The sequence below is a fragment of the Sinohyriopsis cumingii genome, chromosome 5 (assembly GCF_028554795.1).
Source record: "Sinohyriopsis cumingii isolate HCF-2022 chromosome 5, ASM2855479v2, whole genome shotgun sequence".
In the NCBI taxonomy this organism is placed as follows: Eukaryota; Metazoa; Mollusca; class Bivalvia; order Unionida; family Unionidae; genus Sinohyriopsis; species Sinohyriopsis cumingii.
Window position 1 is genome coordinate 119,738,271 of NC_142965.1, and position 15,489 is coordinate 119,753,759.

Sequence of the window (15,489 nt, forward strand, 5' to 3'; positions counted from 1 at the left end):
TTCACTGGAAAATTACCAAGTATACTGAACATTTTTTATTTCAAAATATTCTTTCAAAAATTAAAATCACTGTTTTAACAAGTTTCACACTAGACAGAAACAAACAAAAGTATCATGAATGACACATTATGTGCTTGCCCCTTTTAAACAGCCTACAATGTAGCAATTGGAATGTATGGTTAACTACTGACATTATTCACTATCATTTAACCCAACTATCAATAGTCCTTCCTTGCCTAAAAGACAAAGAGAACACATTTCTTTCCAGAATTTGTGAGAACTCATTAAAACTTGAGGCAGGCCTTTTCACAGTAACCTTGACAACTGACCTTGACCTTTTCTAGATTACAGCTCAATATACTTATTTTTTACATATGGAAGCCTTCAACAAGATTTCCTCAAGGTATATGGACTATAAGTAAACATACTTTTTATAGACCATTATTTCATAAACAGTTTATTGTGGCCTGACTCTAACTTTTTGTACAACAAAATCAATAAGTTTTATTCCAACGTTAAGTGCAAATCCTCCTCAAAGTTTGTTAATGGAACTTAGTAGAGCAAAAGTCTTTGTGCACACTAGTAATCCAGTTTTGATGGAGTCACAATGATCCTGAACTTTGACCGTCTAACCATAAATAGGATCTTGCATAGCCCAGAAGAACTAAACCAACATAAGACCACTTTTCTTTTGTAATCACATTGTCCTTAACCTTTGATACCAAAATCAATATCTTTCTTACCCAAATGTGTAAGCCATCCACAAACTTTGGCCAAAATATATGATCAAGAACTAATGTCATTGTGCAGACATTATTTTTTAAGTTTCAGTCTGTGACATTGACCTTTCACTATTTGATTCCCAAATAATTCCTTGCCCCAGGTGCAAATCTTCCCAAAAAGTCTGTTGACGGTTGCTCATGTAAAATTAGAGGTATTGTTCAGAAAAGAAACAATAAATGGGTGGCTATACAGACTGGTGTATCGATGGACAGACCTTTTGGCAGGTGTATAAAAAAAGGGATGGCAAAGTAACAATAGATTGGATCATCTTTTACTGCATTTATGATTTAATCAAGTATCTGTATTTGCCATAACAAATGTATGCACAGATTGGTTCAGGATTTCTGTGTAGATATACTGATATAATAATGCTAAGAAATCAAAATACAAGTGATATACAACTCTTGCATACAATGGTGCATTAGGATTATGTATCTGTGTGTGTGTGTGTGTATATATATATATATATATATATATATATACCAGTGTTGTAATTTTCTTTGTTGGCTTTCAACTCTAAACATTTAAAATTATTCTTATTTGGGAAACTGACCATGTCAAAATCAAACACAAAAGTCATGATCTGTTTGTGGAGTTCATGTTCAAATGAAGAACTTTTTTAACAAAAGACAAAGCAAAATTGCTGATGACATTGCCGCATGAAATTAGTGACTTCTATGTGTCATCTCTGAACAAACGAGAGTGCTACATCTCAATTTTGGACTAACCAGAGCTCCACATCTAGTTTTTGAACTATAGAGAGCTCCATAAAAATGCAGCAGAATATAGCCAGGTATTTTTAAAAAGACATTTTTGATTTTCATCTATTCTATTATTACAACACTGGCTTCGAGGATGGGGGTACTTTAGGACAACTTACTCAGACTCATTCACTTCCACCTCTTTTTCATTTCTGTTTGTCTCGTGTAATACTAACTCCAATGCTTGCTCAACTGATCAAATAACAATTACAAGACTAAAGAACCTGTTAACATATCACAATATACACACTACAGAAATCAAGATTAAAGTATACCCCAACTTATTAGTATGCCACAGTAATGAGTTAGCATCTAAGCATCATTCAATATACACAGCCATTAATGCTGCATGCATCATGGGGGACCATAAATCTGCTTAGCAATATCTTATATAGTCGAACGACCAATCAAGGACCACAGATCATTCAATGATAAAGAAGAATGCTGGAAATAAATTAATTTAAGGTATAATCAGCATAAAGTTTGAAATTCAACAATTCTGCAGTAAAGTAACACCGAAAAACCAAGAGTCAGAAGGACAGGCAATCAAGGGGTATAAATCTTGCATATGATGCTGCGCAATGCTAGAAGCTGAACTCATTAAAGGTCCCGATAATATCAAGCTAAATAATTTAGCAATGGTTCTTACCCAATCCTGTTAAAATCAGGAAATAAGTCTCACTACCTCATGGATCCAGCAATCCCAGAAAGACAAATATCTTGTCTTTCCCCTCTATGGTTGATTGAGACAAAGAAAAAAAACTCTAACCCTTACCATCACTAGTAATGTGACCAGGCAAGTAATCTCCATCAAATAAAAGAACTGATATCTGATCTGGAATGCCTAGCCTGCCAGAATGGCAGTACGAGGTGATGACTGGTAAGAAAAATCAACCAGATAAATTTCATACTCCATGCTCCCTGTCTTACAGGCCTAAGACCTTGATCAAGCAAGTTGGGGGACTAATCTTCACTAGGTTGTCAAATATCAGGAGAACCAGCTCTCAGCAAATTCAAACAGTATGATAAGGTAGCAAAGAATGAAGGATTCAGAAGATGTCTTTAGCTGTTCAGATTTGATGGTACCTAATGGTTTTTTTCCAAGAAATCTTTGGATTACATTTGAAATGTCCCCCACTATTCTCACAACAGAAGGTATGTCAGGTGGAGCTTAAAAAGGTCACACTATGGATAATTTTGACTTTGACTTTCTGTCTCTTGCCTTAAAGAATTCTTCAGGACTGAAAACCATGTTCTCTCTGACCAGGAACTACAAACACTACAAGAAGCTGCTGATGTACGCTGGGACAAGTCAGGCATGTGATATGATTGTCCTTGCCTAATGTTCAACTACTTGCAAATTTGAAGATTAAGCCACCATAATATTCTAAAAAGACAATGGACAAAAAAAGTAGAAATAACACACAAATAAATAATATTACCCACAATAACACAAATCAAATTCAATCATGTTTTCAGTACAAAATATTACCCTCACATGTATGGTACTGATAGTGCATGTAACTTACCAGGTCAAAAAAACAAAGTCCTCAAACCTATGAAAAACTATCCACTGAAAACCACAAGTACAGTTACTGATCCTTTGCAGAAACCTTAAAAACAATATTACACCACATTTATTGATAAAGATCTTGAAGGATTTGAATAGGCAGTGCAGGATGAAGTTGATCCACCACAGTAACTGACTGACTGATCGGTGTCACCAACCAACAGTAGCAAGGGGAAGTAATTTTAAGTGATTCTTCCCTTTGTCTAAACAGTAATCATCATTTTCTCCGGGGTTGCTGGATATTAGAGGCAGCGGAGCTTATTTTCTAACCTGAATATAATGAAGTAAAGCATCTGAATGCGAAATTTGATTTAGTTTAAATCCAACAAACCTTTGTGAAGTTATGTTGTGGAAACCAGTCAGTAGGGAGGGAACTCAGGGGGCACAACTTGTGTAAATGATGTCGTGGAATACTGGAAACTGGAAATTCAATTCATTCAAGACAAGGTCACATCAATACAGAGAAGCTTGCCAAATCTGAAGTCAACCAATCCTTGATAAAGTTAAGCTGTGGAATCAAAGTTTGGGAGATAGGTAATCAGGGACCATAACTCCTCTGAAAAAGGAGGGAGAAGGTAGCATACCATATTTGGTTAAAATCCAACAATTCCCAGTAAAGTTATCTTGAGGGAACCAAACTGATGAATGGACAGCTGGATGAACAGATAGGATTCTCAAGAATTTGTTGATCAGGGATAAATTTATACGAAAGCATTTTGATACAGACCCTGAAACAGGCAATTTGACCAAATCTGCATTTAAAATATATACTACGAATTCATTTTGTTTGCAGTCTGTGTTCCTTTCATTTTGGCTATCATCTCATTATTTTTTGCTTTGTGTCACAAAATACAATCTGATTTTATGTTTATCACTTCCTTTAATTTTGCATTTTTTTATTTTAGAGTACTTGTCAGCAGAGTAAATTATTAATGATTTGATTCAAATAAAAACTGTACAGATATAACAACCTATGATGATGTAATAAAATCAATGGTTCTCATGTATATCTGTACTGATAAGAACAATGTCATGCCTTGTAAGTAGTGAAAACATGTCGGTCAGTGCTAAGAACCTACTCCTGAATTTGTATGCAAAAGCTTTCACCCATGGAAATTCAGAAGCTCTTAAAAATAATTAATTTTAAAATCCATTCATTAAATGCATTGCATTTCTCACTATTTTTATTTAGCATCCATTGATCCTTGTTCTGCTATTTACATTTGACTCTCCACTTTCTTTAAATGTATTCTTCAATTTCTTTATATTCATGTTGCATTCAGTTCCAGTTGTTCTGCATTCTTTTTGCACGTCTTCATTCCTTTCTTCTTCATTCGCTTCACATTCCATTTTCAGTTCAATGATAAAATTGTTTTCGGGTCTGTATAATGCCTTTATCTAGTTCAAAATCTATGCATTGTACACTGATCCAGAATTCATATTAGACGACTGTCTAGCTGCCTAACACATTTAGCATACATAAATATTGTAGAGCAGAGATTCAGTATGCATTTTAATAACTAAAGAGTAAAAAGTTACCATGTATTACTATCATATGGATGATATGCTTTTCTCATTAATTTGATAACAAACTGGATTAATAAACTAAAATAATGCATGAAATGCTGAAAGCTGAAAACTGAAACATTTCACTCTGATTGTTTAAGAACATTAGGCAAGATCTTATCTATGAAGAAATAGTTCACGAAATTTAATATACGTACTAAGCAATCAATAACCACTTAAATGTAAATACAAAATCGAGAAAAATAAGCATGAAGATGAAATAGTTCACGAAATTTAATATACGTACTATGCAATCAATAACCACTTAAATGTAAATACAAAATCGAGAAAAATAAGCAGACAAATAAAATCTTTGTTCAAATGTTGTAACCCATCAGAGCCCCTACATCTGTGAAATAAACTAAACATGTGAAACAATTTCATGTCTACATGTATTATGCCTTCTATTAACACTCAAAACATTACCATACATAGCTGATTCAGTTTTAAAAACACAGCTAAAAGTACATCTGACCCATTTACAATGTCATTTATTCTTCACATCAAAGAAAATGTAACAGGTACACTTGCTTGTTTTCAAAACATTTGCAATCAAATTTGTAGGAAAATAATAATTCTCAAGCAATAAAATTTCTTAACAATGGGTGAAATATTAGACCTGTTAGTAGTTCCTAACCCTCTGAGTATCTAACATGTTAAAAATTGAAATCTCATCTGAAATCAAACAACTGACATAAATGTCGTTCTTTTTTAAAACTGAAAATGGAGATAACAAGAAGACAACGGTAGATAATGGCAGGCTTTATAAGACTTATTTCAGATAAGTTTTTATCTATATCTATATCAGTCCCTATATGAATATTTTCATCTGTTTCAACAAGAAGCATAGTTAATGACACAATCATTCAACAACATGCAAACATAAAGGATTTATAACACTAAAAAAATCAACATGTGTAAATCCAGTTCAAAATTATATATATATATATATATATATATATATATATATATATATATATATATATATATATATATATATATATATATAGATTATTTTCAACTGGATAGACATCTAAATATGAATTAATCAATGTCTGTTTCCTCAGTTATATTGACCGATTTTCACTTATCTCCTTAATTCAAGAAATACAAATGTTTTTTTATTCTTATCAAGTACAGGCATCCAGCCATACTGTATTAAATGCCAGAAACTGGAACTGCTTTCTCATTCACTCTACATTTCCAAATGCCAAACCATTCAAAGTGATATTAATTTGCAACTTCCAAATGCCAGACCAACCATATTTTCATTAAAATGCAGCTTTTAAATGCCAAACCAATTCAAAAACTCTGTCTTCATATTTAGCACATATTCTTATTGATTGCAACACCTCTTCTACAACTTCATAAACCTACCTGATGATTCCATTTCAGCGTCTACGAGATCTGGAAAAAACTCCATAAAAAATCATATACTCTAGTACTCACCTGAAAGCTTTATTTTTTTGACTGACTTATTTGTGTTATTGTCAACTAAAACATTAACTGCTATGCTTTCCCCATGGTAGTATTTCTGAAAAGAAAGAAGAAAATACTCGTCAAATTAAACACAAATCGTTTAACAATTGTTTATTGGTAAATATAAATCCCATCTGTAGCACTGGTATGGAGGAATGATACCGAGCCATATAAAAATGCATGTACTAGTGTCTTACAGCACCTCAACACAACAGTGGCTACATTGTGCTGACTAATGGTGAAGTTACAAAAATGCAAAAATGAAAAATTTGCATACAAACTTTATACAGATAAAACCTTCTAAATAAATGTAAACATGAAGTACAAGAATATAAATATAAATGTAAAAATTCAATAACATAAATATTAAATAAAATATGAAAGTAACACATGTAAAATTCTTAAAACAGACAGTGAAAATTAATTATATAAACCGCAGTGCCTCAAAACGTCCAAGATTTTCTTGGTTAGTAATCATAGTTTCTTCATCAGGTTCACATCAAAAATATTTCTGTCTCATGGCAGAGTGGAATTTAACACACTCAATAGGAATGTGTTCCACTGTCAATGGACACCAGCACTGGATGCACTATGTCTGAGGCTTATCAATCTGGTGGTACGCATCAGATTTGGTATGCCTGTACAAGATATGATCAACACAATAGCACATCATTTCTGCGATTTGTTCTATATGAGTGATACCAATATCAGGTTCAATGTTCTTAAGTTTGAATTTTCCTTCCACATTTTTTCCAAAATCAGGTCACCGTCACCTAATTTTGGTATGGCCAAGTTACTCTCCTTGAAATGAACCAATTTTCATGGCTAAAGTGAAATAGATTTTAAGATTCTGTGGTTGGATTAATATAAAAAAATTAATACATGAATGAATGTAATAATGAACAAACAATAAACACAAGAAGTGAATAGACAAAATCCTATATCTCCCTCTGGAGGTCATTATATATATATAATAAGAAATCTGCAAACAAATAATAAAGCAATTTTATACATAAACATTTTTTCTACTTTTTTAAAAATAAACAAGCTAATATGCATATAACTTGAAAGAGATAGCAAACACACACCCCTTCAGAAAGATTACTGCCATGATGGGAGTTCAACCCATCCTGATCGCATAAATTACAATTGATTAATCAGTCATTGAATGGATCATAGCTAATGTGTTTTTTTTTGGTTGCAATAATAATTAATATTTGATGAACTCATTTACATGCCCCCCTTGTTTTAGCATACTCTAATGACTTGCAAACACACCTATAATGGAGAAGCTTAAGAGTGGATCCCACTATTTCATACAAAAATGGTAAAATATAGACTCCTCCTTGCTTAACAATAAAAAATAGCCACCAAACTCTAGTTCGTGCATGGAAATATGGAACAATTTTAAGACGAAAGCATATTAAGTTGACAAGATTTTCTTTAATAAAAATGTTTTCTCAATAAATTACACAATTTCTGACAAAATATTGATGAAATGAAAATGTTGGGCAATGTTTACTTGTGAGAACACAGTGAAATAAAAATTAAAGCAGTCTTGTCAAGTGAAATTTGTGTTTTAATTTTATTCTTTAACTCGGTTTCAATGTAATCATCATAAACATTTAGTTCAAATGGAAGCAGTCAATGGCGACAAACAGGAACACTTTCATTTTTAATTGGCAAAAGCTGGATTTAATTTGGAAGCAGTCAATGGCGACAAACAGGAACACTTCCATTTTTAATTGGCAAAAGCTGGATTTAATTTGATAACTCTGGGAAGATGCATGCTAATTAACTGAGCTGATTAAAATACATAAAATGTGCTTACATCACAGTCATATCCATTTGAGGGGTCAGTCTAATTTCTTATCAAACTTTCATACCATCGATACATTGCAAGAAGGTTCAAGTCAAATGTTTTTGCTCATTAACTGGAAGATTATACTTCAAAGTCTGCAGTTGTACATAACTTGCAAGTTCTAATTAAACAAACTGTTTTAAAATCCTTTCTCTTACCTTTTTGGTTCATTGCTGTTCTTTCAATTAAAATGTATTGTTAAAGAATTCAATTGTGACATTTAAGATCTCAATCCAAGAGAATTTTGACAGGTTTGACTCCAGATTTTAATTGGTGTCATTTTAGCTATGAAACTTCAATTCATTAAAATTTACTTACAATGAATACATGCATCTACTTTAAAGGGAAGGAACTCCAACTTTTAAGATACACAAAATTGCGAGTAATGCATGTCAGCTTAACTTATATTAAGTCTTGCTTCAATTTATTGACTTTACCTGATGTCTTCAGATCTAGTATCCATATATATTAAAGTAAATTAGAGAAATATTTGTAAACAACAATGAAGGTTGCAACTCATATATCAATGAAAATTGCTAGTATCCCAAAATATTAATAGTATCCCAAAATATTAATCTTCTCCACTATCTCAACACCCGCTACTTGGATCTTGTCACTTATGAATTATCAAGAGGAGTAACTGGAAAAGCACTCATAACAATAACTCATTTTACCCGATTCTGAGCATATTAATATCTTCATATTTTGAAGACTGGTTACATCAAAAGGAAAGGAAAGAAAAAGGAGAAAGTTTTTCACATAAAATGATTTGAGCTCGATCTATAGCCTGAAGATACACACTTCTTTATCTAACGATGCCTCCAGCTTGATGTTTCCAGGACTCATCATGAATTCTTTGCAGGCCTCTGCACTGGGCTGGGGGGCTGGCTGCTCAGGTGCATATGTAAGCTTACGAATCGCCAATCGGACGGAGTTTCTGAATGAAAAGATAAAACACAATGTCATACTGACAATGCAAAATGATGAGATAAAACATGTCACATCGTGGACATTTCAAAATGTGGACAAGCTGGAATAGAGTCCTTATGACGCCTGTGATATACTTGATGAACAAAATTGTAAATCAAACAGAGGCGATAACTCCATTAAATTTTTAAGAAAAAGAACCCCCCTGAACTTGACCTGGGTCTTCCTAATGTACCTGGTAATAAATACCTCATTAAATATGGTTTCAATCCAATTAGTTCTTTAAAGGTTACTGAGTAGAAATAAATTCACAATGGAATTGTTGCAATATAATGTGACATGCTGATGGGTAGTACTAGTATGTCCCCTCATTCACTAATTTAAGGCAGGGGTGTGAAAGAATGTGGCATAAAAAGGTTGCCAATAAAAAATTAAGCATACATGTAAACTGGCAGGCCAGGTTCCCTTCATTTCCAATTAATGAACCATGTATACCATGATCTAAAGTCTTAAAGTTAAATCAGAAACTTGAGTGATCAATTTAAAATCAAACTTAAGTTTTATCCAATCAGACTGCTGGATTATGGATTTAAATTAGGTCCAGTCCTAAGTTCAGTTGGTGAAACCCAGACCTAGTCTCAACTGCACCATCACAAGATTTCAGTCTATAAATGAAAACATTTGACTGGTCAGTTTTGTAGTCAAACTTAAATTTCAGCCAATCAGATTGCTGAAGTCCTGATTTAAATTAAGCCTGTAATTTTAGGTTATCACACACTAAGAAGCTGTGTATTTTTTTTAAATACATGAGTGCATTTTGCTGCAGTAATGTTTAACAACTTGTATCAAACAGATAATTTTACTAAGAACCAATTATTGTAACTATTATCAAGAACTTATGGAAAATGTCTCAGAATAATGCAAAGAGTATGTCAAAGTGGAATAAATAACTGATGTGAGTGGTGTACTTTTTGGGTAAAATTAATCATAATGATGTAATACATACATGTTGTATGGCTTACTCTTTTCCAGACAGAAAATACCCTTGACTGTATGATGAAAATTCATCTTCCCATAAGATATGGCCTTAAAACTAGTGGGACATAAGTGTGAGGCAGGTAAATGCTACATCCTTAAAATTAAATCCCCCCCCGCACCCCCCTTTATACTTTAATATCACTAATACATATCCTGTTGATGCTATGTATGCAGATTATTACTAATGTTTGTTCCATTGTTTTCACACTTTGGTTGTTCTTGTTGTTGCTGTTGGGTTTAATACCATTTTTCAGCACAAGAAAGTCAATACATGGCAGCCAGTATAAATGGTAGAGGAAGAACACAGGAAAACCCTAGAAAGACCCACGAGAAGCTACTGGCAAGCTTTCTCACATACCCACATAGGCTGAACCCAATTCATACTTTGGTTCCAGTGTTGTATATATAATTATAGTAATACTGCTTGCAGTCATGTGACTGAACTGGTTTAAGCAGGGCAAGACAATTAAGTTGCTAAGGAGCATAAAACATTTAACATCCCCTTGATTCTGTCAGCAAGGTTGATTGGCTACAAGGTTGTCTGAAGTTTATCAAGACTGATTATACCAGTTATATCATTATATGGTGTGTGGGTATAACTAATTCTGAAAGGACTAAACATGCTAACTGATTATAGTTGGGTTAATTAACTGAATCTTCATAAGACAATTAACATTGCTTTGAGTTAACATTACTTTGAGTCAACATTACTTTGAGGCTCTCTTTGAGTGCTTGAAATTGTTGACACTGTTACAGTCCGTATGTATTATAAAAAGTAATTTTGACATGATTAAAGATGTCAGTTATATTCCTCATGACCTCAAGCGGCATAAAACAAGGCTGTATGACTTCAGTGTTTAAAGTTCGTCAAAATGTAAGTGTGCATTATCTCCCAATACGCCAAAAAAATCAAACCAACAGCAATATCATATGAAATTCAATGATGGGTGGAAATGGAAATGGCATTGGTTGGAATCAAGTCTGAATATGCCGTCTGCTCTTCCTGTAAAGCCGATTTTAAAATGTATCATGGTGGCAAGAATGACATCATGCATCATTCGGAAACCAAATCTCATAAAAGCAATTATTAACTACTAAAAGAAATATGCTATCAGTGAAAATCCATCCCTGTGGAATCTATATCAGATAAGGTTCAACTTACACATGCTTAGACACTATCTGCCAACTGTATAGCCGAACATTATCTTTCATTTCTGATGGCAGATCATTTTTCAGATCTAGTCAAAATAATGTTCCCCAACTCAGAAATCAAACAAACATTCTTATGCAAATGGGCAAAAAAAATACCAATTCACACTATTTTATTGTTCATAAGAAAATAATAATAATAATAATAATAATAATAATAATAATAATAATAATAATAATAATCTGAATAATTTATTATATAAACTCAATGTCATCTGCAACCACCTACAGAACACTGACCAGCAAAGTATCAGTTATGTGTTGAGACTAATATGAATGACTGCATTGCAGAAACTGGTATCCTTTTTAAATTACACAGGGTGTGATGGTATATTGCAATTGCTTGTGCTTTGTGTGAAGAATCTTACTGACATTAAAACAATATTAGAATTAGATTCTGACAGGGACCAATATTGAGCAGTTTGGGCAGGCAGTCATCAGTCTGAATCTTACCACAGGCAGGAAACAATTAACACTTATTTCTGGATTTGGTCAAGTTGTATTAACAATTTTCACATTCTAACACTGGCACTGAAAGGCCATTTTCCATTTGGATGAAAATTCAGGCCAGTTAGAGAGGAAACCTGGATCCAGTAACAGTACAACATCTCCTAAGTACAAATATCACCAATAAGGACTGCCACCAATATAATTCAGGCAGTGGTCTTGTAAACAACGCCAAAAATGCTTGTGGTACATATAAGGAGAGTATGAATGGCAACATCTTATTGTAAAAGGACTGATTTGATGTACATATTTTTTAATATTTAAAGAATGTAAATTTCTTTGATAGTTGTATTTTTATCCATTTGCTTGCTGGAAATCAGGATGAGGTCAAGGTTCCCTCTTTTGAGTTCAAAACTCCTGACCAAATTTTGGAAATCTCCGATCTATCCTGACCTGGCAAGACCTGTCTATTCAGTCACATGTATGCATACCCAGCAAAGAACCAGACTGAAACTGGGGATCTCAATTAGGAGTGGTGTAACCATGACAAGTTTTGGTTTTTTGTTTTACTAAGAAACCTGTAGAGCAAATGAGTATGTGTGTGTTTGTGTGTGATTTGGATTTTTAACATAGCTTTAACAATTTTTCATTCTTATCACTATGATGTCTGCAGTGTGGAGTTTATAGTGATGTCAAGCACTGAGGCATCATGCCACAGACATGTAGCATGATGTCCCACCCAGTCACATTATCCTGACACTAGGCTGACCAGTCCTAACTAACCTCTTAATGCTTTGCACCAAGCAAGGCAGCTGTTAGTACCATTTTTATAAGTCTTTGGTATGGCTTAGCCAGGGATCGAAGACCTCCTGCATCTGAGGTGGACACTCCAACCACTAGGCTACCGGAGTGGTCTTGGATAGCAAAGGAAAGAAACTAACTCTCAGTTCATACTGAACCACCAACAGTCTAGTTCTATGGCTAGGGCAACGAAGCTTGCTCATTTCCTCATGGACATCAAGGAAAGCAAAAAAAGGTATTGAGGGTAAGGCTCTTGGAAGAGACTTCAATCAAAAGGGTCATAAGGGTTTTTAAAGACCACACTACACAAAATATCATCAATGAGAAAGACACAAATCAGGTAAGCTATGTGAGAGTCAGTGGTTGGGCCTTTCAATATTTTTAGTGTGTTGGACAGGGTTGCCCTATAACTCTTGATAGTAGAAACCAAGCAATTCACTCTTCAAATTGGAAGCAAAGAAATTTAGCCTTTGCGCTCTGAGACGGACTGCTAGGAGTAACAGTTTTCTACTGCACCTAACATGAAAGATTCTCAACCTGGGGTGATAGATCTTGGATGCAGATCATCTCCTTGACTGAAGAATGCATTTTGCAACTTTGCATGAAAACTTTATCTGGTGCAGTGATCATTTGGGTTGTGCCAAGCATCAAGGTGGAGAATATGTGGGCTGTTGTGGATGAGAGAAACCCTGTGCCATGACAAAAAGTCCCTTCTCTGGGATAATGTCATGGGCTGGTCTACCAGCAGGTTGAGAAGATCACTGAACCATGATTGTGGAGGCCAGGGTTATCATAATTAGCAGAGCAGTGTAGTTCATTATTTATTGAAGTATTTAAGGGTGAAAATGTGTAAGTAAACAGATGATCCCACTTTAGACTGAAAGCATCAACTGCCCAAGCTCTCTGGTCTAGGACTGGAAAAACATCAAAGGGAACATGTTGTTTAGCCTTGTCACAAACAAATCAACCAAAGATCTCCTCCAAAGTCTGAACAGGAGATCTGCATCTTCTAATGCATATTTTGAAGCACCTGATAACAGAGATTCCTCCAACAGCAGGCTGAAAGAGACTGCAGAAAAAGGTCAGCATTTAAGGCTATGCTAACAAGAGATCTAGCCTTTAGTTCTAAGCCCTCCAGTGTTTTAAACGGATGATGAGCCCAGGAAAATGCAGGAATATCCTCTTGTGCTGTTTCAGTGTCGAAAGGAGCTCAAATGACTGTTGACCAGTATTCGTAGACTGGTGCCTGGTGACTTGTAATCTGTCAATGACTCAGATCAGGGAAATCTGATCAGTAGGAAGACCCCAACTCAGATCTTACAGTCTTGTTATAGTTCAATTTTCTGGGTGACATGATCGTGTCACCAAAAACATGCTAATGAGAGACTGAAAAGTTGCTGCTCCACACTCCTGAGGGTGGTGGAAGTGCGACTCACTTTAAGCCATCCCTGAGCTCTGAGCCAGTAAAGTGTGCTGCTAGCACCTAGTGGTATGTGTGCAACTCACTCTCTGCCTTTATAAGACTAGAATGAAGATGGTCCTGCCACTCTCTCACAAGTGGGTGTGACTCATCAGCCCTACGAGATTCAAAAGGGTTCTGCTTCTCCCTCACGGGAGCATGTGACTTGCTCTCAGGACTATAGGATTGGAGAAGGCACCGTTCCTCTCTTGGAGAAGGGCGTGGGTCATTTTCCACCCTCTAACAGCCTCTATTGGTGGGTGAGGGGAACCTTGGGGCCTTTTGGCAATGGAAAAACCAGAAAATTTTGAAAAAGAGGAAGCCCTTTCTTATTCCCATTTTAAGTTTGCCTATTTTCAGCGAGGTCTCAGACCCCATGTTTGACATTAGGCTGCAAAAAAAGACAGCCATTGGTTCTTTCACAATTTGTACAAGCAAGGCAGGTGGGGTGGGTATCCCAGTAGGCTTTCTTGTAACAATGCCCAACACTCTTCTTAGGCATTGCTGCAAGAAACAAATCTGAAATAAGAGATTACCAGTAAGTCAGTATTAGATAACAAATCTGAACTAAGAGATTACCAGTAAGTCAGTATTAGATAACAAAATCTTCCTTCTTTACAGGTGTTGTTTCTATAAATGAATTAAAATAACCATAAACCATAATAAAGCCAACAACTGTTTTTTTGTTTTTACATTGTCAGTAACACTTATTGTGAGTACTGGCAAAGAAAATTTGCAAAAAGACTGCTCTGTTGTGTGTGTGTGCGTGTGTTTGTGTGCATTCATGCCTGCCTGTATGCTTAGTAAAATGCGAATAATAGAGTAATAATATCAGGAATGCAATCTCAAGCTAACTTTTAAGAATAAAAAGTGTTCCTTCACTAAACAAACAAAAATGACACTTTCCAGACTTTCAGCCAATGGGATATGGTTGATGACATTTTCCACCCAGAAAGAGCAAGCTATGCAATGGCAACAGGTTAGGAATCTAACAAAATCATTTTGAATGGCTATTAAATCATTTAATGGGATATTCTTCAATGTATGAACATGCATATATTGATGTATGCATATTTCTCAACGAGTCTGAAAAACATACATATACCATTATGACAAAATTAGAAGCATACAAGTGATTCTACTGACAGTTTAAAGGCTGTCTACTGCACACACAATTTTATATTTAAAATCTACTGCTTTTGAAAAATTAAAAAAGAAATTGACTGAAAAATAAAACTGAAAAAAAAGAACAAAAATTAAAACACCCCCAAATTGGAATTTTCATGCACTTGGTCCACACATTACAGAAACCAGACAGGACTACTTGGACCAGAACTGTTCCACCAATGAAACAACTGGTGCAAAAATGCATGCTGAGTAGTCCGATAAAGAATTACTAAAAATAAGGATGACGAACATGTGTACTGTAAATTGAGTACCCTACTGACATCACATGGAGAGTTAAAAGCCAAAGGCAGGGGGTTTATAGTGTTATATATAAAAGGTTTAAAGGTGGTAAATCATGGCTTTAAAGTCTTTGATTAAATATTCTCCTAGGTTTGGCTTGATTGTATGAAGTTTGTTATTC

At 34.6% G+C, this 15,489-nt stretch overlaps 1 protein-coding gene across 6 annotated transcripts in view; it reads right to left on the reverse strand.

Annotated features, from left to right (window-relative positions):
• The window catches only part of LOC149800067 (beta-arrestin-2-like), a 247,941-nt gene that overhangs the window by 65,179 nt on the left and 167,273 nt on the right, over window positions 1-15,489 (reverse strand). For all 6 annotated transcript variants that reach the window (XM_089959623.1, XM_089959622.1, XM_089959621.1 and 3 more), the window contains 2 exons: window positions 8,822-8,957; window positions 6,130-6,214 (listed from right to left, as the gene is read on the reverse strand). In XM_089959623.1, coding sequence (XP_089815749.1) covers window positions 6,130-6,214; window positions 8,822-8,957 — 221 coding nt within the window. The remainder of the gene's footprint in view (window positions 1-6,129; window positions 6,215-8,821; window positions 8,958-15,489) is intronic.